Raw genomic sequence first — 24924 nt, forward strand, 5'->3', positions numbered from 1 at the left:
ACATTTTCATGCAGATGTAAACTGATATACTCAACATTTCTCTTTTTGTTCACACCAGTGTCTATAATATAATATAACCTTACAGATTATATTTCTAAGCATATCATTTCTGACCTGCCAAAAAGACACAATCCACACTATTTTGTCCATGAACTCAGATTTAAGGAAAGTAGGAAAAAAGCTGGCAGCATTTTTTCAGTATCTGGAGTGAAGTTTTGCTTTTGAAGGTGCTGTTTTACAGAACTCTGTTTCCCTCTTTGTAGCACTGATTGGAATGAAAGTGTCCAGCTTTATATTCCTGAAAATTATCCTTAGAATAATCACCAAATAGACAGTGTCCAATGTATGAGCTGTTTCTTTCACTTTAGAAGATGCTGTAAAAGAAGTTAAGTTCCAAATATAGCCTTGTTTTTACTTGGAAAATTGTTGTTTCATAAATAGAAGTATTTCTGTGAGTTTTCTGAAATATTTAGGGAAAGATATTTTATCTAAATCTTACCTTCCCCAGTCCAAGTGCTTGCAATGCAGTGCCTCTCAGGTTGGCAGTCAGGAAAAACAGACAATAAAACTTACTGGACAAAGCAGGAGAAAGAGGAGGGGGATTTCCTGAAATGGATTTATCCAGTTTTACCGTCTTAAGTGAAAGGCAAAAGAAAATAGAACAGAATAAAAGCTCAATGAAAAGTAGAATGCAAATGTTGCTCCGGTTCAACAGTCCAAAGGAAGCTTAGTAACACAGCTGAAGCAACCTGAGAGATATCTGCTTGCTTACAAATCACGTCTAAGTTTGATACAGCAAACATTTAAAGTCCTTTAACAGATGGAAAATACCTTTTTTTCCCCTATCAGTTTTTCGTTTCCCCGGTATTAATTTTCATCTGCAGAAAAGTCCCCAGGGTTTGAAATTGTTTTCCAGCCAAACTTCAAGCTTTCTGTCTCCAGAGAGGAGACCTAGCTGCCCGTCTCCTCAAACTCGCTGTAGGGGGATGACGCCGAAGAAGATTTAGACTCTCCATCACTGTTGCACTCCTGCGGGGAAGCCGCACTGGGAGTTCCCGGGCGCTCCTGGGCAGAGAGCGTTTCTTTACTGGCAGAGCCTAAGGGATGGCAGTCCAGCAAGCTCTGCAGGTGTTTGATGTAGCTTATTGCAGCTCTCAGGGTCTCCACTTTGCTGAGGCGCCTGTCAGCAAATTCCTTGGGCAGGTGCTCCCTCAGGCGCGTGTAGCCTTCGTTCACACAGCGCACCCGCTGCCTCTCCCTCTCATTCCTCTTCCGAATGAAGGCAGGCTCGAAGGAGCAGTCATAGATGCCCATGTAGCCAGGGAATGGGATGTAGGAGATGCAACCTGTGTGCCCACTATAGGCTTGCTCCCAGTAAGATGGGTCCAGATGGAAGGGAACCCCAAAGGGCTCTCTCCGGGGTACCCCGTGGAGGTGCATGTGGCTGTTAGCCAGGGACACAGCTCCTGGAAATGCAATCCTCTTCAATAGTTTATTATCATCTTTGGTGCTGTCCATGCTTCTTTTTGTCCTCACCAGTGGCGTGTTAGTTTCTGAATTTGGCTTCCAATGTATTAATCCAACATTTGTATAGGTATTCTTCCCCACAGGCTGCAGTTTCCTCCTGTGGTGTATAAAAACTCAGATCTCAAAGCAAGGCTAACAACTCATGAGGTCCACACTGTGCCTGGAGAGCCTTGTTTTTATAGGTGTAGGATGCCAGTTAATGTACAGACAGGTTTTGAGGACCATCACTCCACAATTTAAACCCTTCTTCTCCTGTGATCTTCATATTTCAAAAGATAATAAGAGGGTTCCTGCATATTCCTTTTCTCTCCACTTGAAATTATGACCATAAGAGTTAATGCCAAACATAAATAATCTTCCAGGCTCTAAACACTTCTCATGTATTGTAATCCATGATATCGTTTGATATAATTGTCTCCAAAAGATGGGTAATTTGCAAAGTTTACAGGGATCTTCAAAGTTTTGGCAGAACTCCTCACTTTCAGGAACCAAGGATCTTCTGACATCTGAAAACTACCCAAAGGCTTTTCACAATGAAGTCCAAAAGACAACTGCAAGCTTTGTTGTTTCGGCTGCTCTGGTCTAACTGAACCAGCTCACAAGCAGTTTGCAAAACTTATATGGCTTATCTGTAGCTTTCTGGGGAAGCTGAGACATCTTCAAAGGAAAGAGTGCTCTCTTGTGGTTGCAAGTCTTGTCAGATCAAGAATGTACTACGTGCAAGCATAAGAGGAAAACTGCCTTCTTCACGCCAAGAGAGGTTTTCTCAAGAAGTGTGTTTCTCAAATTGAACATAAGCATTTTAGCATTTTCAAACAGTTTTCAATATTTTATGTGTTTCTGCTCATTCTAGGAAAGTTCTGGTCATCCCTATGAGCACCTGCCTCAGATAAACAAACACAAAGGTGATGCCCTGATAGCCCCATGCGCAGGTATTACTAGATGTTTACACAGATATTGGCTTACCTGATGGACCCTACACACTGCTTTAATGGGGGAGCTGAAAGTCCCTCTTGACCCTGCCAGGTCTGTGCTGTGTCCTCCAGTTTGCCTGCAGCTTGCCAAAGGAAAGAGGTGGACAAAAGATAAGGACTTTGGGCAGTGTAACGTCATAATGTCCTTGTCTGTGCCTTTCCTCTGAGACACCCCCCTGTGTTAAGATCTTCCCCTGCGGCAACTTGACAGTCTTTGACTTTTCCCATGTTGTTGTTCAAGAGCTCCATAGTTACAGTTTTTTGTTGAAAACACATTTTCACAGTTAACTGAATCTCCTTTTTTGGCCATCATCAGCTTGGGGAGTTGAATGTTTGGTCTGGGAGAGCTGTGGGAAGGGACAGACATGAAAAGGTACACGTATGTAGACTCTATTAAAACTGTTCTTTTGCTCAAAGTGAAAGTTTCCACCCCGTTCAGTGTTTCATGTGAAACTGCCTCAGAAGTGTCAGCAACTGAAACAACATTCTCCACTGTGAGACACATCTATGTATGTCTCTGCTGAGTTAGAAACTAGCAGCAATGATGTGAGTAGCACACATTTTCAAGCCAGCCTTTGTATCTCTGCTGGCCTATTCTTCAGCTTCAGAAAAAGAGTAGTACTCTTCAAAGAACAATGAACGTACAGGCAGACCATTCCAGACAGACATGAGTGAGAACAATCCTGGAGTCTGGTTTATGTCAGGGTAGAATCAGCACCAAAGTGGCCCAAAAGCCAGAGCAAAAATTACTGGGGAACACCCCATGGTATGTACAGCTCATTTCAGATCAAATAAGTGAGAGTCTTTCTGCCTTTTAAAAGAACCTTTGGAAACAGTTGATCAGGATGGACTTTTCAATATTACTTGCACTCTAAAGTCCATTGTCCAGAAACGTTTTCAGAAATGAATGCTTAAAGGAAAACAGCTCCTTCACTATAGCGCTAGGTTAGGCCAGGACTTCCAGTTTTCTTAAAACAAAGAAGATGTTGACCTCTAAGCAAATACCTGAAGCAGGCAAAGGCCATTTGATCTGTGTTATCATCAGATTTAAAATGCTGCTCTCTGGCAGTATTCCTGTAAGGAAATAGAAGCATGCCTCCTGGGGGGCTCAGCTGCCAGCTCATTTCACAGCTCTCTATGACCTTGCCAGCAGCCTGGCCATGTTCAAAAGGCAGGGTTACATTTCAGTTCTGTCATGCAAATACACTGTGCCCCGCTACCAGACCTCTTTTCTATGTTTACTGTAAATGCAGGCCACCAGCACTTCCCAGAGTGTCAGAATTGCACCGGTGCTAAAGACATCTGCTCTTCTGACAGAAGAATCCACGTTGCTAATCCTTTAGAGAAATACACGAAGAAAAGTAACAGGTAAATGTTAATTGTTGACCTGAATTATTGAAGCTGATCTCATATCAAACAGACTCTGAAGTCTGAATTTGTTTGTGTGCAAGAGAAATTAGAAAATATGCCACAGGCTTTTGATGAATGTGGAATCTTGTTGACAATCTAATGTCACTTGCTCGGAAAGGGATTTGCCCCTGGGCAGAGAGCCAGAGCAAGGCCAACACATCTTACATCCCACTGCAGCTCCTTGTCGAGAGCCTGAGCAGGATTAAAGCAATTTATTGTTCCTGCACTGACTTCTGCACCAAGTCTCAACATGTCTGCACATGCAGACACAGTGAAAGTAGCAGGACTGGACCACCAAAGGGAAAGGCTAATACATGTTCCTTTCAATTTTAAGAGTAGCTTAAGACTACATGGATAATGTTCCTCTTTTAAGGTAAGCCTTTGATCTTCTTTCTTACACTGCTTCTCCAATTAAGTCCTCTTCACACCTTTGTCTGGATGAAGCTTTGACTCCAGAAAGCAGTATCTGCCGTGCTGATACAAAGCAGATGGCCTGGTTTGCTTTCCAGTCGGTACAAATCAGGTGTTTGCTGCTCTACAATGGCAGAGTTCATGCTCTTTATGCACACATTGTATGTTTAGCTTTGGTTTAGGTTTTGGGGTTTTGGCTTTGTTGTTGTTTTGTTTTGTTTGTAAATAAAAAGTCTAAATGGGGATGCTGGAACATTCCTTACACACTCTACCATCTGTGGCATTCAAACAGGTTCCCTTTTTTTTTCACTTCTCTTTTACTTCACTATGAGCACTTAATTACCCAGCCAAAATGAATAGAAAATAATCTTGACATATCTATAAAAATAAAACATTAAGGCATCTTCCTGCCAGATATAACTTAGTTGTGGTTTTAATTGCATGTATCCTACCACAATATCTATAAGTATGTGATCTTTGTACAAAAGAACCCTCAACATGTTCCCATTCCCACATGAACCATAACCATGAATAACACTATTGACATCACACAGTGATTTGAATTACTCTGAATTGCTCAAAGAAACAGATTCTCCTTGACCCTGTGTCCCTCTGTCTCTGAAAAGAAAGTCATTGGTGGAAATATTATCGTAGAAACATGAGAGTCAGCTGAACACATGCAAGTCCACTAATTTCCCAACAGAAGATGTCTCAACTCTTCTATCTGTGAACACATTACTGAAAAGGAAGAAGAAAATACACCAGGAATTTAAAAAGAAACTCTCACAACACTGTGCATTTCTTTTACTGAAACTATCATAATATTGTGCATTTCTTATATTTTATTGTGCTGTAATTATGCCAAATTCGAGTATCTATTATACATATCATAGCTTTTCTAGGCTGCCACAATTTACTAACAGATACAAAAATATGTAATTAACAGGTTCTCTTGTTAACTGCTCTCACACAATTATAGTAGTAACTTTGCTTGAGACTGAGCTACAGGAATACAGGATTGAGTAGGTTTGTGCCTCTCTTGTCCTGTTTTATCCTTACGCATGGGTCATCTCTTTCCAACCCTACAGCTAAAAGTGAAAGCTGCACATAGACTACCTAGGCTTCATACTGTGACTATCACCAAAATACAGGCCTGCAAAGTGCTGACAAGCCACTAAAAGGAGATGAGAAATTTGGATTTTTGCTGGTAAAAATGGCTTTTTGCATAATCTTCATTCCAGTGTTATTCTGCTTGGTGTGAGAAAGAACCAAAGGGCAGGTTTGCATTAGCAGAAGAGAACTGATCATACCGAGACGTGGGCACGGCCCAGAAGGGCCTTTGACTCAGGCTGCAGGGAAGGACTGAAGCGTGCTTAGTGCATCTCCTTCCCCTGTGGTTTCAGAGTCTCCCTTATCTGTCAATATGTCTCGAGGATCTGAAGACGACTTGAAAAATAGCTCAGCAATTTGTTCCTCACACAGCAAGTACCACTATAAATGTCAATAAACCAGGCTTCCAGGAGACACAGTGCAGTTGTCTTATCAAAACACTTCACATATAATAAAAGCGTTTGGTATATAAAAAAAATATCTTCCCTTGCAGAAGAAACAGTTCCCAAATGTGTTTTATCACAATACCTTGGGTATGCAGTGTACATCTCTGTAGACACAGATTAATTTCTCATTCAGTGACACTTCATATTATTACTGGCTTCCTTTGATACTAGTGCTTTAAACTGGTAGTTAAGATATCACTAGTTCAAGGGAGTAAAGTGACTACAAAAAAAGCTGGAATCTCAGAGGACTCATGCCTGACAGTAGGAAAAACCACTCTTATCTACGTATGACTACGTCCAATCTGGCTCATAGGCTTGAAGTATTACTTTCAGCTCAGATAGTTGAAATAGTGCAAGGATTTCAGTGCCAGGGCACTTCTGCTGTAGAATTACAGTATTATAGTTGGAATTAAGACAAGCTGAGGGCTTGGGATAACCCAGCATTTCAGGACAGAACTGAGACGTACTGAGTGTGACCGTGAAGTTTTAAGGATGAGAACTGAAAATGGAAGGTCTCCTGTCATCTCCTATGTATTAGGGAATGCAAAGTGAAGAGAGAGACTTTTGGGCTCGTAGTCATTCTCTAGTAGTTTCTAAGAAAGATGTGAAGTATTAGCACCAACATGTGAATATGTGGGACTACACACACAAAAATTAAGCTCACCTAAAGCCCCCATCACACGATTAGTAGACCATAAAAACCTGAGGACTTAGTATATTCTTTTTTGACTTGCTGAAATAATGTTTGTGGACCAATTCAGATAGTCACTCAGTTGTGGTTAAGGTAAGGATTATTTGGCTTGGTGGAAGAGAGGTTGTGGGATTTGTGGTAAACTAAATACGGTCATTCTTTTGGTCACAAATGACAGAGACCTGGACTTACTTTACCTAAATGTACTCCTTTAGATGTTACATATTTAGACTAAATATGCAGGTCCCAGTCACAGGCCATAGAAACAGAAAGGCAGCACCAAAAGGAATTCTTCTCACACATCTCGGACACCTACTTCAGGATGGGATGAAACACTCTCTGCAGCAAACTGCTTCTCTCCTTCAGCTAGAGAGAGAGAGCTTGAAGAACCAGTGTAATGCAAGGTGTTTAACTTTCTGACAAAGCCAGAGGAGGAGAGTATGTTTCCACCCCCGGAAGAACCGATAGGTTTGTACTGAACTAGAATGACTTCTACATTCAGGCTCTTTAGATCATGGAATGATCCTTACACATCCTACATTTAGGTCCTTTAGATCAAAAGAGAGCAGACAGAAAAATACTTTGAATCTCCTCCTGTGCAGACACCCTATCGAGGGATGGCTCATTTAAAGAGACATTAGTTAAGTGTCACGCACAAGCAGATAACCAAACCCCATTACAGTGTTCAGGAAACAGCTGTTCACGCCGGCACTGAAGGAACGTGGCGATGGATTTGAGCAGCGTATATGGTGTCTATCCACGTGTCGCAGGCGAAAGCGAGCTACAGAACTGCTTGGGCACATCAACAGATTCCTTTGCAATGTCACCTGAGCCAGAATTGCACATATGATCAACCATAACTGAGCGGCGTCCAGAAGGCAGCTGGGCACGTACGGGCTGATGGTACCGGAGGACACATAACGCAACCCCTCTAATGACAGCAGATGCGAGGGTGTAACGAGAAAGCAGTGAGATAGCTGGGAATACTGTGTGGGAATACTGTGTGGAAAACCAGAGCAAGCACCGCACCGTGGAAGAGGCGGCGCGGGAAGCTTCGGGCAGGGCTCGGGGCCAGGCAATGGCGCGGGGCGGGCGGGCAGCGGCCGAGCCCCGGGGCGGTGGCGCCGCTTCCTGGCTCCGGCGCTCGGCGGCGGAAGCGGCCCCGGCCCCCTCCCTCCGCCATCACCGCCTCCCTCCGCCTCCCCGCCCGCGCCGGGCCCGCGCCGCCCGGGTCCCGCCCATGAGGCGGCGGCGGCGGTGGGGGTTGCGGCCGGGCCGTGGCTGGGGCCGGAGCCGGGGCCGGGGGCAGGCGGCGGGCCGGGGCTCAGGGCCCTGATGCGGCTGCGGGCGCTCCGCCGCCGGGCCCCATGCACCCCAGGTGAGCGCCGCGGAGCACCGGGCGAGGCGGGCGGCACCGCGGGGAGCACCCCGGCCGAGGGGGCGAGCAGGGGAGGGGATCCCTCAAGCGTTCGGCGCCTTCCTGAGGCCCCGAGGCTCGGCCCCGGGGCGAGGGTGGTGGTTCCCTCCGTCGGGCATCACCATCCTCAGCAGCCGCCCGGGCCGGGGGGAAATGCCCTGCCCCGCCGGGCAGCCGGAGCCCTCGCCCCCGTCCGTGCAGAGCCGTCCCTGGCGGCAGGCAGCGGTGGGAGAGTGCGTGGTGCCAAAGGTGGCCAGAGCCGAGGTGGAAGTCGGCGACTCCGTTTGCGGCTCAGCCGTCCGGGTGGCAGGTGGTCTGCGAGGAGCTGCGAGTGGACTCGATGTTCCTTACGGCCCTCTTCCAGGCTAAGATCTTGTGCTGTTCACTTGTGTGAGTTCGGTGGATTCGGCTGTTTTTCCTGGATGAGTGGTACCTTTCCATATCGGAGTGGCAGCCCGAGCTCCAGCTCTCCATCAGTACTGCAGAGCTTGGGCCTGCTGCTGGCAAAGGCCGTGTAGGAGGCCTGGGTCAGCCGGGAGGATGTTGTGTGTGTGACTGCTGAGGGGGAGCAGAGGGGGTCTGTCTGGCCCTAAGAGCTGCTGGTTAAACCTGGCGTGTGGGTAGGAGGGCCAGGGTGGGCACAGCATAGGTCAGGCAGGGCTTGAAAAGTTGTGACAAGTGTGAGTGGACCATGTCTCCCTTGGTGTCCCCATCCCCGTGGACTGGTTTGGGCTGCACGTGCAGCTTGAGACCCCAAAGGACTCATGTGCTCCAAGCTGACATGGTTTCTACCAAGGCTGGGGATTTAGTGTGTTGGGTGGTTCCTGCAGCTCCTCGTGTTGTGTGTGCCCACTTGAGCATTGATCGCTCTGAAATACCATGTCATCCATGGTGCCAGTTTTTAATGCGATGGGAGCGTGTAGAACCAGACTGAGGCAGTCTATTGAAACTGTGCTATGGCTGCTCTGCAGTGGCACCTCTTATCACTATCGGCCTGGTTCAAACTGACGGTGAATTAGAGGTTTTGTGTCCATTACCAGTTGGAAGTGATCTTTCCCCCAGAATCTGGGTTTTGAATGTGGATGTGGTGTCCAGAAGTCGTGAAATACAAATCAGGTGCTGTTGTCTGAGTATTTGTGACATTCAGCTTGTAAATGGATCTGTGTTCACAAGAGTTTAATCACAGTGGCTTTTACTACTAGGAGTAAGACTTTGTTTTCTGGATGGCAAGGAAAGAGCTATGGTCTGATTTGTCTTTCTGAACTGTTTTTTAATCCTGATTATTGCTATCTAATATGATCAATATGTATTGACCATGATGTGGTGACAGTGTGAATGGCTGATGTGTTTTATGCATAGCTTTTTAAGGCAGGGTTTTTATATGCCAATACCAGATTTTGAGTTTGTTTGCTCAACCCTTCCTCCCCACAGTACAGTCAGTAATCAGGAATGCTTTTGCATCTGTTTCTTCTTCCTGCTCCCCTCTCTGTTCCCTGTCTCCAGAATGAATGAAATGAACTTGAGTCCTGTAGGGATGGACCAGCTGACCTCCTCCTCTGTGAGCAATGCCCTGCCGGTCTCGGGAAGTCACCTGGGCTTGGCAGCATCACCCACTCACAACGCCATACCAGCACCAGGTAATGGGGGAAGGGCCCACAGGGGGTATTGCAGCTCCTCCTCTGTGTTCTGCTGTCACAGCAATGTTCATAACTGGGCAGCAGTGCCTGCTCTGATAGCAAGTCATATCTTAGGTAGTGAAATGATGTAGAGCTGGGGAAGGGGAAACTGTAAATTGTTGTTTATGTGAGCAAAGCAAAAGGCATGAGTGCTTGTCAGGCTTACACCTTAGTGGGAGCCTCGTTTTGTTCTAATGGGGTGATTTGCACTGTGGGTGAGTGGTATCAGAATCCTTTGAAATCAGAACTGTAGCTGAAAATCTGTCTCCATCTATGTCTCATTTCTCTCAGGTGAAAATAATAATTTTTCACCTGTAAAGCAAACCTGTTTTCATAGTTCTTCTTTCCAGGGGCTGCACAGACAGAAGTCTATTACAATTGTCAAGTACAAGCAAGCCCTACAAAACATACCCAGAATGATCTAGCCATATTCAGGCATGCCTCTCAGTGCTGTGATAACTGATCCCTTCTTTGATGTCTGGCACCTTACTTGGACAGTACTATGCTGTATTTCCGTAGGGCAAGAGCTCCTGGGGAATTAGTAATGTCTTTGTTAGCTCATGTGTTCATAAACTCGGGTAGTTCCACTGAATTTAAGTGGGCGTTTTCTCTTGCAGGCTTGCCTGTTGCAATTCCAAACCTGGGCCCCTCCTTGAGTTCCCTGCCCTCTGCTCTGTCTCTGATGCTCCCAATGGGTATTGGGGATCGAGGAGTGATGTGTGGTATACCAGAGAGAAACTACACCCTACCTCCACCACCATACCCTCACCTGGAGAGCAGCTATTTCAGACACATTCTACCTGGTAAGTGCTCTGGCACTGATGGATGGGAACAGAAAGAGAAGCTGTTTTAAGAGCTGTCTGTTTCTGTCCTGAAGCAGGTGTGACTGATAGTTTTGCAGAGCTCTTGTTTCCCTGAGTTTGTCTGGAGACTGTTGTATCATTTACGCACCTTTATTTTCAGGTATCTGTTTCTATATTTGTGTATGAAAAGAATTGGAGGGCATTTTCTGTTTAAACCTAACCTTTGATTGCTCCTCCTGCTTTGATTTTAGGATTAACAGAAAACAAAGCATGCCTGGTTTCTGTCTCCAATGGCTTGTAGCTTGAAAGTTGCTTCTATTTTTCTTCACCTGTAGTCTGAAGCAATATTTAATATGTGCATAGTGGGAGGTCACAGTAGTTCAAAGCTCAAAGAGGGCAAGACATCAGCTGCGGCGTTGGGGACTTTCGCACCCATTTAGCCCATGGCACAGTTTTTCTTCATTTTCCTTCAAGGTTGGCTTCCAAAGGCCTGACGCACTGACTTCTATCTTGATTCCTTTCTCACACGTGCTTTGGAGTATAAATGTAGAATTTTACGTGTTAGTGTATGAAAACACAGAAATAGGAGCTTTAAATGCAGTCCTGGTTTTGTTTGGTAGCTAAGTTTCACAGGGTGCAAGGCGTAGTTAAACTTCTTCAAGGTGACTCAGCAAGTGTTGTTGGTTCAACCTGGGTTAGGAATAAACTGTAGCAGCCCGTGCAGCTACCTGTTGCCTGATGGCTGAACTTTCCAGCTGCTTAGGAGTAACCTTTCCTACTGCATTGCATGCCTGCCTGTTTAGTGGCCAAAGAGTAGACAAGGAGACTGTGCACGAGGACCAAAGGTATTTGCCATTCTTTTGAGCTGGAATAATCTTCCTGTGATGTTTAGTCTGGTGTTTCATAGGGTTCTTCTGTCAGTCACCTTGCTGCCTTCAAGGATCCTCCGTGTTCAAGCCACAAGGCAGCATTGCATGCAGAAATATTTGATGCAGCTGATTAAATGAAACTGTTCATGTTTTGGCTACTTGTGCTGCAGAAAGAGTCTGTGCTTGCATCCTTATAATAACAAACATATTTGAATGGAAAACTCTCACAGAACAAGTGGCTCATAGGGTTGAAGGCTAAAAAGAAACATGCTGACTCAGATCTTGCAGAATCTGCAAAATCTGCCTCTGTCTCTGCTGGAAATAATGTTTCCTTGAATGTGCTGTTGTAGTTCTTCCAAAGATTTTTTTGTTTGTTTTTAGTATGTAAATACAGTTTAGTGTTTCTTCATATCATAAGTTCAAAGGTTGTTTGATGTTGAGAAGCTTCCCAGAACTACCAGAAAAGATGGTAGGGTTTCTGATTTAAATTCAAACTATTGTTTTAGGAGAAACAACATGCTTTCATGTAAGGAAAGATAGCAGATGACTCATGAAATCTGTGAGAGAACTTGTGTTTGTCCTTCAGAATTGCAATTGATGACCTCTGAGATGGACAGTTGTGCCACTTCGTCTTAGAGGAAGGAAGTATCATTTTAAAACTTAAATGCCTAAGCAAAAACTGTGTGTCTTGGAGAATTGTTTCTGCTTCTAGCAAAGATGAACCAGGAATTACCAAATTATAGATTCCACTAGCAGTCCTCCATCCTTTGTGAGCTATTTCTTGGGAATGAAAAATTAGGCCTAAAATGTGAAGAGCCTCATTCTCATTTGTCTTTGTACTGAGCAGTCTAGGTGGAATTCTGCCAGAAACTTGGCTGTTTAGACTTTGAGATTTAACTAGAGACTTGGTCTGTTGGATGGAGGCTCTGAATTAGTTGTTGAGTGGTACTTTGACAAGAGTGTTTGGCTAGCATATGTTTGTGAGCCATGTTTTAGAATTAGTGGATTTTTATTGGAGATAATGTAGAGAACATGTCTTCAGGGATCTGGGTTTCAGTGTACTGTGCTTTTACTGATTTTTATTCAAGATTTAAAAACTGATGTGATCTCACTCCCTTCTCTTTCTCTCTCTCTTCCTATCAGGTATCTTATCTTACTTGGCTGACAGACCGCCCCCTCAATACATCCATCCCAACACTATAAATGTTGACAGCAATCCAGCATTGTCAGTCTCCAACAATCCCTCAGCCCTGGATCCCTACCAGCCCAGTGGGACCGTGGGACTGGAACCAGGGATTGTCTCCATGGACTCCCGCACAGTGAACACACACGGTCCTCAAAATCTGCATCCTGGTGACAGCCACGAGGTAGCGCTGGATACTACAATCACCATGGAGAGCGTTTCCAGGGTAACCAGCCCCATCTCTACAGATGGGATGACAGAGGAGCTTACAATGGATGATGTAGCTGGGGATCATGCGCAGATCCCGAATGGCTCCCGGAGCCACGAACCTTTAGCCGTAGACACAGTGGGGAGTAACTTGACGTCGGACGCTGTGGGACACGGCGGTGTCATTCCCATTCACGGTAGCACTTTGGAACTCCCTGTCGTCATGGAGCCCGACCACATTGCCGGGCGGGTGACAGGGATATCGGACAGCACACTAAATGACCCCATTCATACTGTGGCCATGAGCACCAACTCCGTGAGCGTGGCGCTCCCTACCTCACACAACCTCGCTTCCCTGGACTCAGTAGCCTTGCATGAAGTGGGCCTCAGCCTGGAGCCCGTGGCGGTGTCTTCCATAAGTCAGGAAGTAGCCATGGGGCCAAGTCATGTCGATGTGTCTGCAGACAATCTTGCCTTTGTACCATCATCTCTGCAAATGGAAGACTCCAATTCCAACAAGGAGAACATGGCAACCTTGTTTACCATATGTGAGTGGACATTTCCTGCTTTTCTGGGGTAGGGTTTGTCATGTAGCTATTGTCTGGTATGGCAGGACTCTTGTTGCAAGTCTTACAGATTTACGGAGAAAAAACCAGTTATTTAGCAAGTCCAAAAGTTGAAACATCTGCAGTGCCAGATTAACTGTGCTGAAATAACAGTAGTTGGCAGTAGTAGAAGACGTAGTAGGATGTTTTAGCATAATTCTCTTTGTATGCATTTCCCATGTTGCCATGAGGTTGGAAACTGAATCTTGATGAAGCTCTTGATTTGGTGGATATGCTTGATATCCTTTGCAATGAGACTTCTGTTTTTTTTAAAGTCCCATCACAAGTGACTCTTCTTGCTCCATTAAAAATACACAACAAACATCACCACAAGCCACACTTTTCATCAAATGGGTGTAATTGTTGAGTATGACATTATGTGATTTTGAAAAATTTTTATTAAACCATGAACAATCATCATGAAAGTGTCGTTCTCAACAGGAAAAAAAAGAGCAGAGAGGGAAGGAACTTGATAATATTTCTAATTATTCTCATCAAAGGACTTTAGTCCAGAGGTTAGTGGATCTCATAGGAAGAGAGGAGCACTGGGTATTGTACTGTCAATCCTGTTATCGTTCAAGGAGTGGTGTTTGAGAACCGAGAAGTTCGCATTTGCTGAGAGAGAGATTTGAACTTTCCCCTGCAGGATGTCTGGCTTGGTGCCACTGAAGCATAAGGCCAGCTTTTATATTCATTTTTATTAGCTGTGGTAGCATTGCTGAGTTCTGCTCTTCATCCAGTCTGGCCCTACAACTGCCAGAACCTAATGCTTTGCCTGCAGAACGTATTTTAAGAAATTGAAAGATACAGTGCCTTGGTTAACAAGGGGAGAGGTGCAGTTTAGTGCCAAGTACCTAGTCAGTCAGACATTTGGATTAATTTATTAAGGTTTCATTCTGTGTGATAAAACTTAAAATCAGGTGGGCATAGAACTATGGTGAATTTGCAACTCCTCGAGGAAGAGCTTTACAATTGATGCACTCAGAGGTTCCTACAAGCATCTGTTGCATGCTGAACAAATAATGATCCAAATACTGTGATGTCCAACATGCTTGTGGTGAAATGACTTCTCTTATTCTCCTAAAAGTGAGATGTGATGTGCCAACTTTTTGTTGCTATACTTAACATAGTCCTAAGCTGTTCTCCAGACAATGCTCCCCTATGGTAGGATATTAAAATGGCTGCTGCGTGCCTTGTGCTTGCATGTGATTTGCAAAACAGATTCTTGACTTGGGGAGGTTTAAATTTTAACTTTTTGTTGTTGTTTTTAAATTTCACCTGAATAAACAGGAATATGTGTCTAGACAGGTAACAGCAAGGACAAGGAGTTGTTTTAGAGCCCCTTAGTGGTTTTTCCTCACTGAGATGGCAGAAGTCAGGGCCTTTTTCAGAAAACTTGTTACTGTTCTTAAGCAGGAGATAAAAAGTGCGCCTTTGCTACAGTCCCAGATGTTGGCAAAACTTTCAAGAAGTTGTTTGGGGTTTTTTTTTGTCATCTTTGTTGACAGTTCTGGGTATCCAAATCAGAGAAGTAATCACTGATTTCTTTTTTTTTTTTTTCCTTTTTTAAAATTATTATTATTATTATTATTTGGTAAGGACAGTACATTTCTCTTTCTGTAGAATGTGAGGGGTTTTATTTTTCAACTTCTTAAAAATGTATGAATGGTTGAACTTCTCCACGTGGAAATGTCCCATGCCTAGAACCTTTCTTCCTCTGCCCCTCCTTGGAGCATGTCCACAGACCCAGAGGGGGGTGTGCTAGGCAGTGCTTAAAAGCAGCTGTTCCACATAGTGGTTCTCATTACTCAGATCTGGCTGTTGTTCTTGCTTTACTGCTACATGTCACCTGTGCACATGAAACAATGCTTATGTAGGCCCTACCTAACAATTTTTGGAGTACCTTCCTATCTGTTAATGTTGTAGTTACTCAAACTGTACTTCATATGAGGTACCCTAGTACCATGAAGGAAGTATCTGGAAATTATCGTTAAGCATGTAAGGATGGAGCTGCTGTTTAGGCCTGCTGAAGGCTACTTCTGTGATAGGTCTTTTATACAGGAGCTGGATCATCAAGAGGCCAAAGAAGGTCTTAGTGGAGATCCTGATTTATTACTTGAACATCTTTCTTCTTCAGAAGAATAATGATTTATCAGTAGAGTGGTTGCTGAGTAGGTGTTGGTTGCTCCATCCATAGAGAACTAAAACAACATAGTTTTTCCAGATGAAACTGTAATGCTGTAGAGAGCATTTTATGCTGTACTTTCCCCCAGATTTATTAGACTGAAGACTTTCACTGGTTTCTTTTATAACAGTACTTCTGCTGAATGACAGATTGGTTAAGTGATGCTACTGATTCTTCCCGGGCTTTTGTTTTTGTTGCATTCAGTGGCATACTCACACTGCATGAGTTTACTGCAGTGAGACCTTCAAAAGCAGCAGTGAGGTCGGGTTTTTGCTGCTGTGATCTACACACTGTCTGAATTTAAATGGAGGTAAGGGGATTTGTGGTTCAAATTTGAAAAATTTTAGAAGGACAACCTTACTGATCCATCTGTTTGGATATCATCGAAGTTCTACATGCACGAAGTTTTCTGGTAAATTCCAAAAATGTAACCAGTGAGAAGGTCTTTGGTTTTGTTTGTCTTAGATTTTTCTGCCAGTAGAGTTCATTTCACTTGTGATCAGAGTGAAAATGGCTCTTCCATCACCAGCATTACCACCAGCACTGGGGAGGCTATCATCCATTTTGCAGTAGCTTTGATGAAGAGTGGGCTCTGTCCCATTGCTAGATTTGCCTGAAGAGATAGTCTGGAGTCTGGGTCATTAATTTACCATCAGGAAGGTAGGTGGAGATGCTCACATTTGATCTGAATTGGATAGAAACAGTGACATGTATGTCAGTGCCCACCTGACTGTAACAACATGGTCCATATTCTTCTGAGTAAAAGCTAGTAAGTGGCCAAGTGGAACCTGATAGAAGCAGCCTCTGGCAGGAGCTGAGCTGAAGCACTTCGGTAGGGAGCTGATTGCACTGTAGGAGCTGTTGTATGTTTTTAATGCCTGCTGTCCCCTCCTGTCCTGCAGGGTGCACGCTGTGTGACAAGGCGTATCCATCAGACTGCCCGGATCACGGGCCCGTCACCTTTGTCCCCGATAGCCCAATCGAGAGCCGAGCCAGGCTGTCCCTGCCAAAGCAGCTGCTCCTCCGGCAGTCTATCATGGGAGCTGAAGCAGGTAAGGATCGCATTACTGTGCACTTCCCTGCAGCAGTTCAAAATACACTCACTGCCTGAAATCCAAAACCGTAGGGAGATTAATGTGGGAAAGAAACACCGCAATAGAGAGATGCTTCCGTCTTCTGTAATCACCCTGACTTACATTAACCCAGAGCTCCTTGTGGTCTGGTTACTGCTTACACTTCAGCTGTACCATAGGGCTGCTGCCACAGAGTGTGGCACTTCATATGGTCAAGCACAAGCAAGGTATGGTGTTTATTTTTATTGTGCTAAACAGCCCAGGCACAGCTTTGATAAGAAAACGTTGCAGCAATTGCAGTTTGGGGGAAGGTAACAATTAGAAGTAATAGAGGAGATTTTTGTCTGCTCGTTCATCAGCTTGGTTTGCCACCTTCTGGGTGCTCTCATTGGAGACTCATTGATCATGAGTGCCTCTGTTTTTTTTCCCCCTTTATTTGCATTTGGCATGTAGACTGTGACCTTGTCATTGGATGTGGACCTTGTTACTGTATTTCACGTCACTGTCACCTGGAAATCGATGAGTACAGTGCAATACCCTAAGGATCTGAAGGCTAGAGAAGAATGTGATTATTGGCTTGCTCAGTGATGCTGCTTGTTGAGAGTAGATTACATCTGTTCTTTTCAAGCTGCACTAGTTTCCAGTTTATTCCTAAGAGCTATTCAGTGTATTCATGTAGACCTATATATACATATATAAATGTTTAATAATAAATAATATACACGCAGGAGTCCCTCTGCCCATGACAGAAATACAGCTGCCTCTGGGGAGAAATGCAGAAGCTGCTTAACAATGCCCAGCAACAATTCTGGAAATTCCTGGGGATTAGGTAGGCAAAATGTAGTTACTGAAACTAGTATTTTCTGCTTCTGCAGAAAGTGCCTTGAGAACTTTAATTGGTCCAAGTGGCTAGGATGTTAGTTTTATAGCTTACTGAAAAGTAAATTACTTGCTTTTGACCAAATAAATATTTGTAATTCCACCAAAGCGGCTCCCAGTAGTGTCATGTGGTGGTGGTGGTTCTTGTTTCTGCCATAGGTGTGTTCCACATGTGAAGTAGAAGCTTTGATGATCTTACGCATAGATATTACCTCTGGAGCATTGTCTCATAAACCTCCCACTTCTTTATTATGCGTGATTAGTTGTTTAAATAATTGATTTCTTCAGGTTTTGGTCTTCTAATGATAGGTGTGTGGACACGAGAAACCATTCCTGTGAGGACTTGTTTTGGACCTTTGATTGGGCAGCAGAGCCATTCTCTGGAGGTGGCCGACTGGACAGACAAAGCAGCCAGTCACATCTGGAAGGTCAGTGGGTTCTGTGGCTCAAAGAACCTGCCACCATGCCTTTATCTGGTGAAAGTTACCACATGACAGCAACTTTAATATTATCATCCTTGCCAAAAGTAATGCAGTTTAATTGTTTAATGCTTAGTATCAGCACAGCAGAGCTGTATACCTTGCAGTATGCTGGTAGTCAGTCCTGAAGTACAAAAAGCTTCTTTAATGCATTCTCTTTTAAAGGGCTATATGTAGTTTCAGTATTTGTGTGGAGTTGCAGCAGAGACTGTATATGAATTACTAGGCAGCAGTTGTTTGTTTGTTTTGTGCCTCTGTTCATTGAAAGTTCCCCCAGGTGATGAATACTTTGTTTTAGGAAAGCAAATTTAAAGCTTTCTTTTCACCATCATTCAGTTTTCAGAAAGTAAATCTGATTTATAGAAATAAAACATGTACTGTTTGCCCAGATACTGTTATTCACAAGACTTGGTTTGTAAGAAAAGCAGCCAGATGCATTTCTGCTGGGAGCTAAAGGTGAGAAAGATGCTGATAAACAGCTTTTCTGGCCTCCTGGGTAGCAGAGGTCAAGGTTCCTGTGTGAAGGGAAAGTAAGGAGTGAAAACAGGGCTGTGGTGTTGGCAATGGCAATGGAGACTTCCTAGCTTGTTCTAGGTAAACACATCCTCTCTTAAAGAAAGAGGCTGGCTTTCACTGCATTTATTGCTGTGTTTTGTCCTAAGATTGCATTTTTTTTTCCTGGTAGATCTATCACAATGGTGTCCTGGAGTTCTGTATAATCACAACTGATGAAAATGAATGTAACTGGATGATGTTTGTACGCAAAGCCAGGTGAGAGCCACTGGTACTGTGCTAAGTAGCTTTGAGTCAGAGCTGCAGGGTCGTAGGAAGCTCTGCTGGAAAACGTGCACTGCTGCACTGCCTGCCCACATGGGTAATGAGCTCAGGGCCAAGGGAGGCTTCAGGAGTTACCTGGTGGAGACAGTGAAACACAACACCCAGTGAAGAATGTTACAGGAGAACCGGTACACATGGTCATAGAACAGCCCCAAACCTGCCCACATAATTGTTTCCTGTGTTCTAAAGCTTTAAACCAGTTTTTTTTATATAGTAACTTAGTGTGTATTAGGTTGTTACTGCTTTTCCTCTGCCCCATTCCTTTTAGTTACATCTGTGAAATTGACATTTGATTGTCCTTTTGATTTTAATACTTTATTAACAAAGTGTCCCTGAGTTCTTTGGGCCAAGTTCCAAGCCCTTACAGCTTGTGAGACCTGTCCTTTTCAGTCTTTCTGGAGTCTGTGATGAAAACTATCCAGGCTGGCCTAAGTATTGCTCCATCCACGGTCCACTGAGAAGGCTGAACCTTTCCTATTTTCTGTGACAAAGTAGGTTTCTCCTGCAGTTCACTTCACTGTTCTCATATGTAGGAGTCAAGAAGCTTAATGTTTGATCTCCCACTGCAGTGGGGCAGAGCTTTTGCTGGTTTCAGATACTGGGAACAAACATATGCAAGATACTGCTTCAAAAGATGAATGACCACCTCTTGGAAAAGTTCAAGAGGACTTTTTAAAGATAATTTTGCTTTGAGACATTACTGATATTTTTTTCTGTCATGCATTCTCTATTTTTTGAGGGATGTATCTATCTCTATGAATCTATGTATATGAAAAATCTATGTATATGAAAGATACATAGATTTTTGTAGTTTCTTAGGAGATCATAAACTCACTTCTCTCAGCCCACTCCAATTTCTATTAATAATTTTCTCAGAAGTGGTGTGAGAAATGCATCATTCAGTGGAGCAGATCGGCTCTCAAGGTCTAGTGATTCTTTCCTTTAATAAAGACAGAGTGTCACAGACGTGACAGACATGAGAGTTTTTATAATGTGCTGACAAGCACTGAGGTTCTCATTACCTTTTTATAGGAATTCTTCTTTCCCCTTCCCCTTTGCTTTCCCCTTTGCTTTCCCCTTCGCTTTCCCCTTTGCTTTCCCTTTCCTTTTCCATTTTACTTTCCCCTTTCCTTTTCCCCTTTCCTTTTCCCTTTTCCTTTTCCCCTTTCCTTTTCCCCTTTTCCCCTTTCCTTTTTCTCTCTCAAAAAGTCACTACTTCTGGAGGGCTTTTATTCCTAACTGCTGTTGTTGCTATAGGAACCGGGAAGAGCAGAACCTGGTAGCTTATCCTCATGATGGAAAAATTTACTTCTGCACCTCTCGGGACATCCCCCCTGAACACGAGCTTCTCTTCTATTACAGCCGGGACTACGCACGACAGCTTGGTAAGTAAGAGCTCATTTTATTGGTTTTGCAGGGAATGGTCAGCTTGAATTCCCTTTCAGTGCTATCTCTGGGCTATGTGACTTGGGAGTGCATTATGTTCCTTCTCAGTTCCTACTGGTGCATATCATAGGTTCCTTTTACATTTCATGACTACAGAGTACCATCATTTAAAAGAAACAATTCCCTATTTAATTCCACTGATCAGGAGTAAAAGATCACAGTTTTGAAGAAAAAGCATTTTAATTCTGTCCATCCAGGGCTAAGGGAGTTTTGGAGCTGAAGATGTTCCTGCTCTCCACCACCTTGGGTTGTGATAATTAAGATTTGGTGGAGCTGTGCTCAAAACTGTTCCAAAGTTTGGCCCCTCAAAACATTTCACATTATCTACCTGAAACAGTTGGAAAGCAACACCAGAGCTGAAAAGAACAAAGGTGAAAATCTCTGCACCTGGCTTTGCTACCACAGACAAAATGTTTATGTGGACCTTGTTCAAGCTCTGTTAGGTCTTACTGTGCCTCATTGCAAGTGATGCTTTTGTGCCCAAAGGTGTCCCTGAACATCCAGACGTGCACATCTGCCACTGCGGGAAGGAATGCGCTTCCTATGCGGACTTCAAGGCCCATTTGAGTAGCCATATTCACAACCACCTCCCCAGTCAGGGGCACAGCAGCAACCACGGGCCAGGCCACGGCAAGGAAAGGAAGTGGAAGTGCTCCATGTGCCCCCAGGCTTTCATCTCCCCTTCCAAGCTGCACGTGCACTTCATGGGGCACATGGGCATGAAGCCGCACAAGTGCGATTTCTGTAGCAAAGCTTTCAGCGATCCGAGCAACTTACGGACACACCTCAAGATCCACACAGGTGAGGGCTCAGGGCTTCGTACAGATGCCTGTGCGAAGACAGGGGAGAGTGTGAAGGTCAAGTTACAGGCCAGCAATAGACAGTGTAGATATTTTTGCCTCTTTTTTTTCAGTATTCCCTGTTGGGAATTACAAAATGCAAATTACAAAGCTGAAAAAGGGAATAAAATTGGGAGTTCAGTGCTCTCAAGTCAAGCATAGGAAGCTGTAGGCTCAGTACTCAGGAGTTTTAATGAACTGATCAAGTACAAATGTGGTATACACAACCACGGAATACTCAGTGGGGTGGGATTCAAGTGGTATTCAAACTTAGTCTGAACTCAGTAGCATGCTGGGGTTTTGAACTATTTCTGGCAAAGAATAGCAGAAGTACTGATAAGTGGAAAAATGGGATAAAACATAGAAGTTATCAAAGGGCCAGTGAGGCTTGTACCTGTGTGTTTGCTAGATAAGAGAATTTGTTTTTGTAGACAAAGGCAGTGCAGTGCATCAAATGTGATTGGGCTCCAGTAAGGCATCAGATACAATTCCTGTGGGAATCAGTGGAGACAGGAATGCACTAATGTACAGTAACTAGATGGTTACCATGGTTACTATTACAAAGGAAGCTACCATTGTTTTTACTGAAGAATTCATCTTGGATAACACTAGTCTTTTTAAGTTTTTGCCTGAATCTCTTGGTGGAAAAATGTACAGACCTGCTGGGGGTGTTTTGTTGTCCAGAACAGTTGGGGTGGACAAGAAGCAGAGAGCCTGCCTCACAGGAAAGGCTGGCTGACCACAAGCACTGGAGAAACAAGAATCAGTGGTGTTTAGAAGGACAAAGTGCAGAAAGGTGCATCACTCTAGGGCATCAGTAGTTTGAAACAGTATCGTGACTTTGTTTTTTTGGCTTGGGGGCATATGGAGTAGGGAATGAAAAGCTTTGGGAATGATCAAGTCAGATGCCTGGTTTTTTGCATAGCTAAATATAGACTGGAACTAAGTAGGCCTTTATGCTGAGTCTGAAGGAACTGCAGGGAAAAACAGGTCCTGTTCACAAATAATTTGCTTTTCTTCAGGGTAAGATTTAATTTTTCAGCAGTGGTCAGGCTTGTTTGCTTACTGCATTTCTTGGGGCACTGAGTGCCAATCTGTGGGTGTCCATGTGTGCTCCTAGGTCAGAAGAACTATCGCTGCACCCTCTGTGACAAATCGTTCACGCAGAAGGCTCACCTGGAATCGCACATGGTCATTCACACTGGGGAGAAGAACCTCAAGTGCGATTACTGTGAGAAGCTCTTCATGCGGAGGCAGGACCTCAAGCAGCACGTCCTCACTCACACACAGTAAGTGACCTCACAGGAGCTGTGTGACTGGCCAGTGCAAGAAACAACGAGGCTGAACAGCCCGAGACACAATCTCTAGGTTGCAAATAGTTTGGCCTAGGGAGCATAGATGGGTTCATCCTCTGAAATGACAGAGAATTCAGAAGTCCGTGTTTCACTGGCTGCAGTTGTGGAGTTCTAGTGTTTGGAATATTTCAGTGACACAGTAAATTCCAAGCGTGCTCCTTGTGTTGTGAAATGGCAGTCTGGAGCGTTCATCATTTTGAAGAGAAAGGGGGTAGTTTGATTTACATTTCTTTGCTGAGAACTGTTTCCACGTCCCAGTGTGACCACAAAAGACATAAACTTCTCAGTGCTATTGTCACCGAGTACCTTGTTAGTGAACTCCACCTGTTTGCCCTCGGGGTGTGGTGCAGCTGTTCTCAGCCCTTTCCTCCCTGCAGCTCTCCTGCTCCTGTAGGCAGATCCGTACCCACAGCTCTCTGCCAGGCCAGGTCTTTTGCTCTGAGAATCTCTCCATCCTGTACATTTACTCCCAGTCCAAGGTCCTCCCTTAAATGCTACCTGCCCAAAGCTATGTCCTTCGCTTATTTCATTTTCAGCATCTGGTTTTTGTACTCACTTGGAATCTGTTGCTACTTCTGTCATGCTGCCTAGGAGACAGTGTAGTGCAGCCAGCACTGAGTGAGACAGACACAGACTCACTTTGCTGCTTGTTCCTACAGCCTGAGCCAGGAGCACTACTGCTGGGAGGTATTTTGCAGTGTCATTACAGAATTTGTTGCAGTCTGGTAAGCTCCTCTGCTTAGCATTTACAGACTGAGGGTTGTTAACATGCAGCAGCCTTGTTTCCTTATTTGTTCTTCCCTGCCCCCTCCCCGCCCCGCCTTATGTAGGGTGGGAAGGAAACTGACCTTTTCATCCAAGAGCAATATATCTGTCCTTGCTAAACCATGGACCTTAATCGGCATTTTAATACCAGCTGCCTTGTGGCAGGAGCAAACTCACTTTTTTGTGTCTTGCAGAGAACGGCAGATCAAGTGCCCCAAGTGTGACAAGCTGTTCCTGAGGACAAATCACCTGAAGAAGCATCTCAATTCACATGAAGGAAAGAGGGACTATGTCTGTGAAAAATGCTCCAAGGCTTATCTAACCAAATACCACCTCACGCGACACTTAAAAATATGTAAAGGCCCCACATCCAGTCTGTCAGCCCCAGAGGAGGAAGAGGAGGAGGATTCAGAGGAGGAATTAATAGACTCTATGAGGACTGAAGACTGTAGGATTAACAATGGAGTCTATTCAACAGGTGATGCTCTCTCTGGACACAAATGAAGAAGAGAGGGAAACTTTCTTGGATATTATAACTAAGGAAGGAAAAAACCCTCTTCCTTGTTTCCCCAGTCACCAGTGTATGTCAGGTGAGGAGTTTTCCTTCTGTTTTGGTCTCTGCCCTACCACCACTTAATATAATCTGTAGCCAGAACACTGAACAAGACTGGATCATGCACGTACAAGTGAAGAGTTGCAAAGAAGGAAATGTGAGGCAAGGTTTTTTTTACACACTCTGTGCATACTTCTTTTCCAAATCACTCAGATTAGTCCATCCAGTGCTGGGACACGTGACACACCTTGCATAGCCCTCTGAGCAAAGAGCCACAAACCAGAAACGTAGCTGAGGGATTGCAGTGACCTGTAAGCCAACTGTCCTTAACTGCCCAAGCTGTGACATGAAGAGAAACAAACAAAAAATGGTGGTGGCCAGTGATGTATTTTAGAACTTTTTAACTGAAGGATGTGGTTTGGCACAAAGCAAAGACTTATCAATGCTCAGGTTTCCTTCTTAAAACAAAACCACCTGGTTTAAAAAAAAAAAAAAAGGCCAGTGAAATCAGCACTTGGCAAACAAAGTAATTACCCCACTACAGAAAAATCAAACTTGGTTTTTGGAGAACAGTTATCGCCTCTTCTTCTCCCTCAAGTTCTCAGCCCATGGAAGCAGGTGAAGAGATAAAGACTGTATGAACTCAGTAAGATACAGGGGCTTACAGATGATCAGGCAGTGTTTACAGTATATGCTATTCCTTGTGCTGTAAACCTTTTACCACCTAAAATCATGGGAGGGTTTGCTGCTAATATTATTTATGGAATGAAGATTATTACATTTGGTTGTTTTCTTTTGAAATAATTAAAAATGTGGCTCTTCTCTAATGTTCTTTTTTAATATTTACATATGCTGAAAACATTCTATTTCTGACATTGATGCTATGAGAAATAACACCACTTTTTAATCATCTGCCTCTCCCAAGCTTTCCTGGGACATGGTCTGTGTAGAACCTCCATGACCTGGGGCAGCTGTAAAGTTGCTGTGTCACTCCTCTGGCTGTGCTGCAAAAGAAGACTCAGCTGTGCTCTGTTCTCTAACAAGGGAAGGGGAGGTTCCCTTGGGAAAGAGGCTCTGCTTCTGGCCCTAAATGGCCCAAGCTCAGCTGTACCTCTCCCTGTACACTGCAGTTCCTAGAGAGCTCCCAGGGTTCTTGAAACCTGAAAATGCTTACCTCACATCAG

General features: G+C 44.2%; 2 protein-coding genes across 4 annotated transcripts; one reads left to right on the forward strand and one right to left on the reverse strand.

Annotated features, from left to right (window-relative positions):
* Positions 1-922: 922 nt before the first annotated feature.
* On the reverse strand, positions 923-2092 carry ASCL4 (achaete-scute family bHLH transcription factor 4). The gene has a single exon (XM_010410488.2). It carries the CDS (start codon positions 1516-1518, stop codon positions 952-954), a length of 567 nt encoding a protein of 188 aa, XP_010408790.1. The 5' UTR covers positions 1519-2092; the 3' UTR covers positions 923-951.
* Positions 2093-7867: 5775 nt separating this feature from the next.
* PRDM4 (PR/SET domain 4) lies at positions 7868-24567 on the forward strand. 3 transcript variants are annotated; one of them, XM_039570763.1, is made up of 11 exons: positions 7868-7947; positions 9490-9623; positions 10280-10465; positions 12478-13272; positions 16417-16566; positions 17755-17894; positions 18631-18716; positions 20040-20167; positions 20715-21029; positions 22188-22356; positions 23382-23934. In XM_039570763.1, exons 1-11 carry the CDS (start codon positions 7937-7939, stop codon positions 23689-23691), a joined length of 2424 nt encoding a protein of 807 aa, XP_039426697.1. In that variant the 5' UTR covers positions 7868-7936; the 3' UTR covers positions 23692-23934. The 3 variants fall into 3 exon arrangements, with proteins under 3 accessions (XP_039426697.1, XP_019148166.1, XP_039426696.1); XM_019292621.2 differs by lacking the exon at positions 7868-7947 and adding an exon at positions 8015-8376 and having other exon boundaries at positions 23382-24567; XM_039570762.1 differs by lacking the exon at positions 7868-7947 and adding an exon at positions 8017-8376 and having other exon boundaries at positions 17776-17894.
* The last annotated feature ends 357 nt before the right edge of the window (positions 24568-24924 follow it).

Source organism: Corvus cornix, chromosome 1A (assembly GCF_000738735.6).
Source record: "Corvus cornix cornix isolate S_Up_H32 chromosome 1A, ASM73873v5, whole genome shotgun sequence".
In the NCBI taxonomy this organism is placed as follows: Eukaryota; Metazoa; Chordata; class Aves; order Passeriformes; family Corvidae; genus Corvus; species Corvus cornix.

What these genes read in the sequence shown, in the direction of transcription:
- ASCL4 (XM_010410488.2), bottom strand. Translation starts at nt 1,518, where the DNA reads ATGGACAGCACCAAAGATGATAATAAACTATTGAAGAGGATTGCATTT.
- PRDM4 (XM_019292621.2), top strand. Translation starts at nt 8,327, where the DNA reads ATGTTCCTTACGGCCCTCTTCCAGGCTAAGATCTTGTGCTGTTCACTT. An exon ending in ATCTTGTGCTGTTCACTTGT is followed by an intron (nt 8,377 to 9,489) that starts GTGAGTTCGGTG and finishes CCCTGTCTCCAG; the next exon opens with AATGAATGAAATGAACTTGA. An exon ending in CAGCCAGTCACATCTGGAAG is followed by an intron (nt 17,895 to 18,630) that starts GTCAGTGGGTTC and finishes TTTTCCTGGTAG; the next exon opens with ATCTATCACAATGGTGTCCT.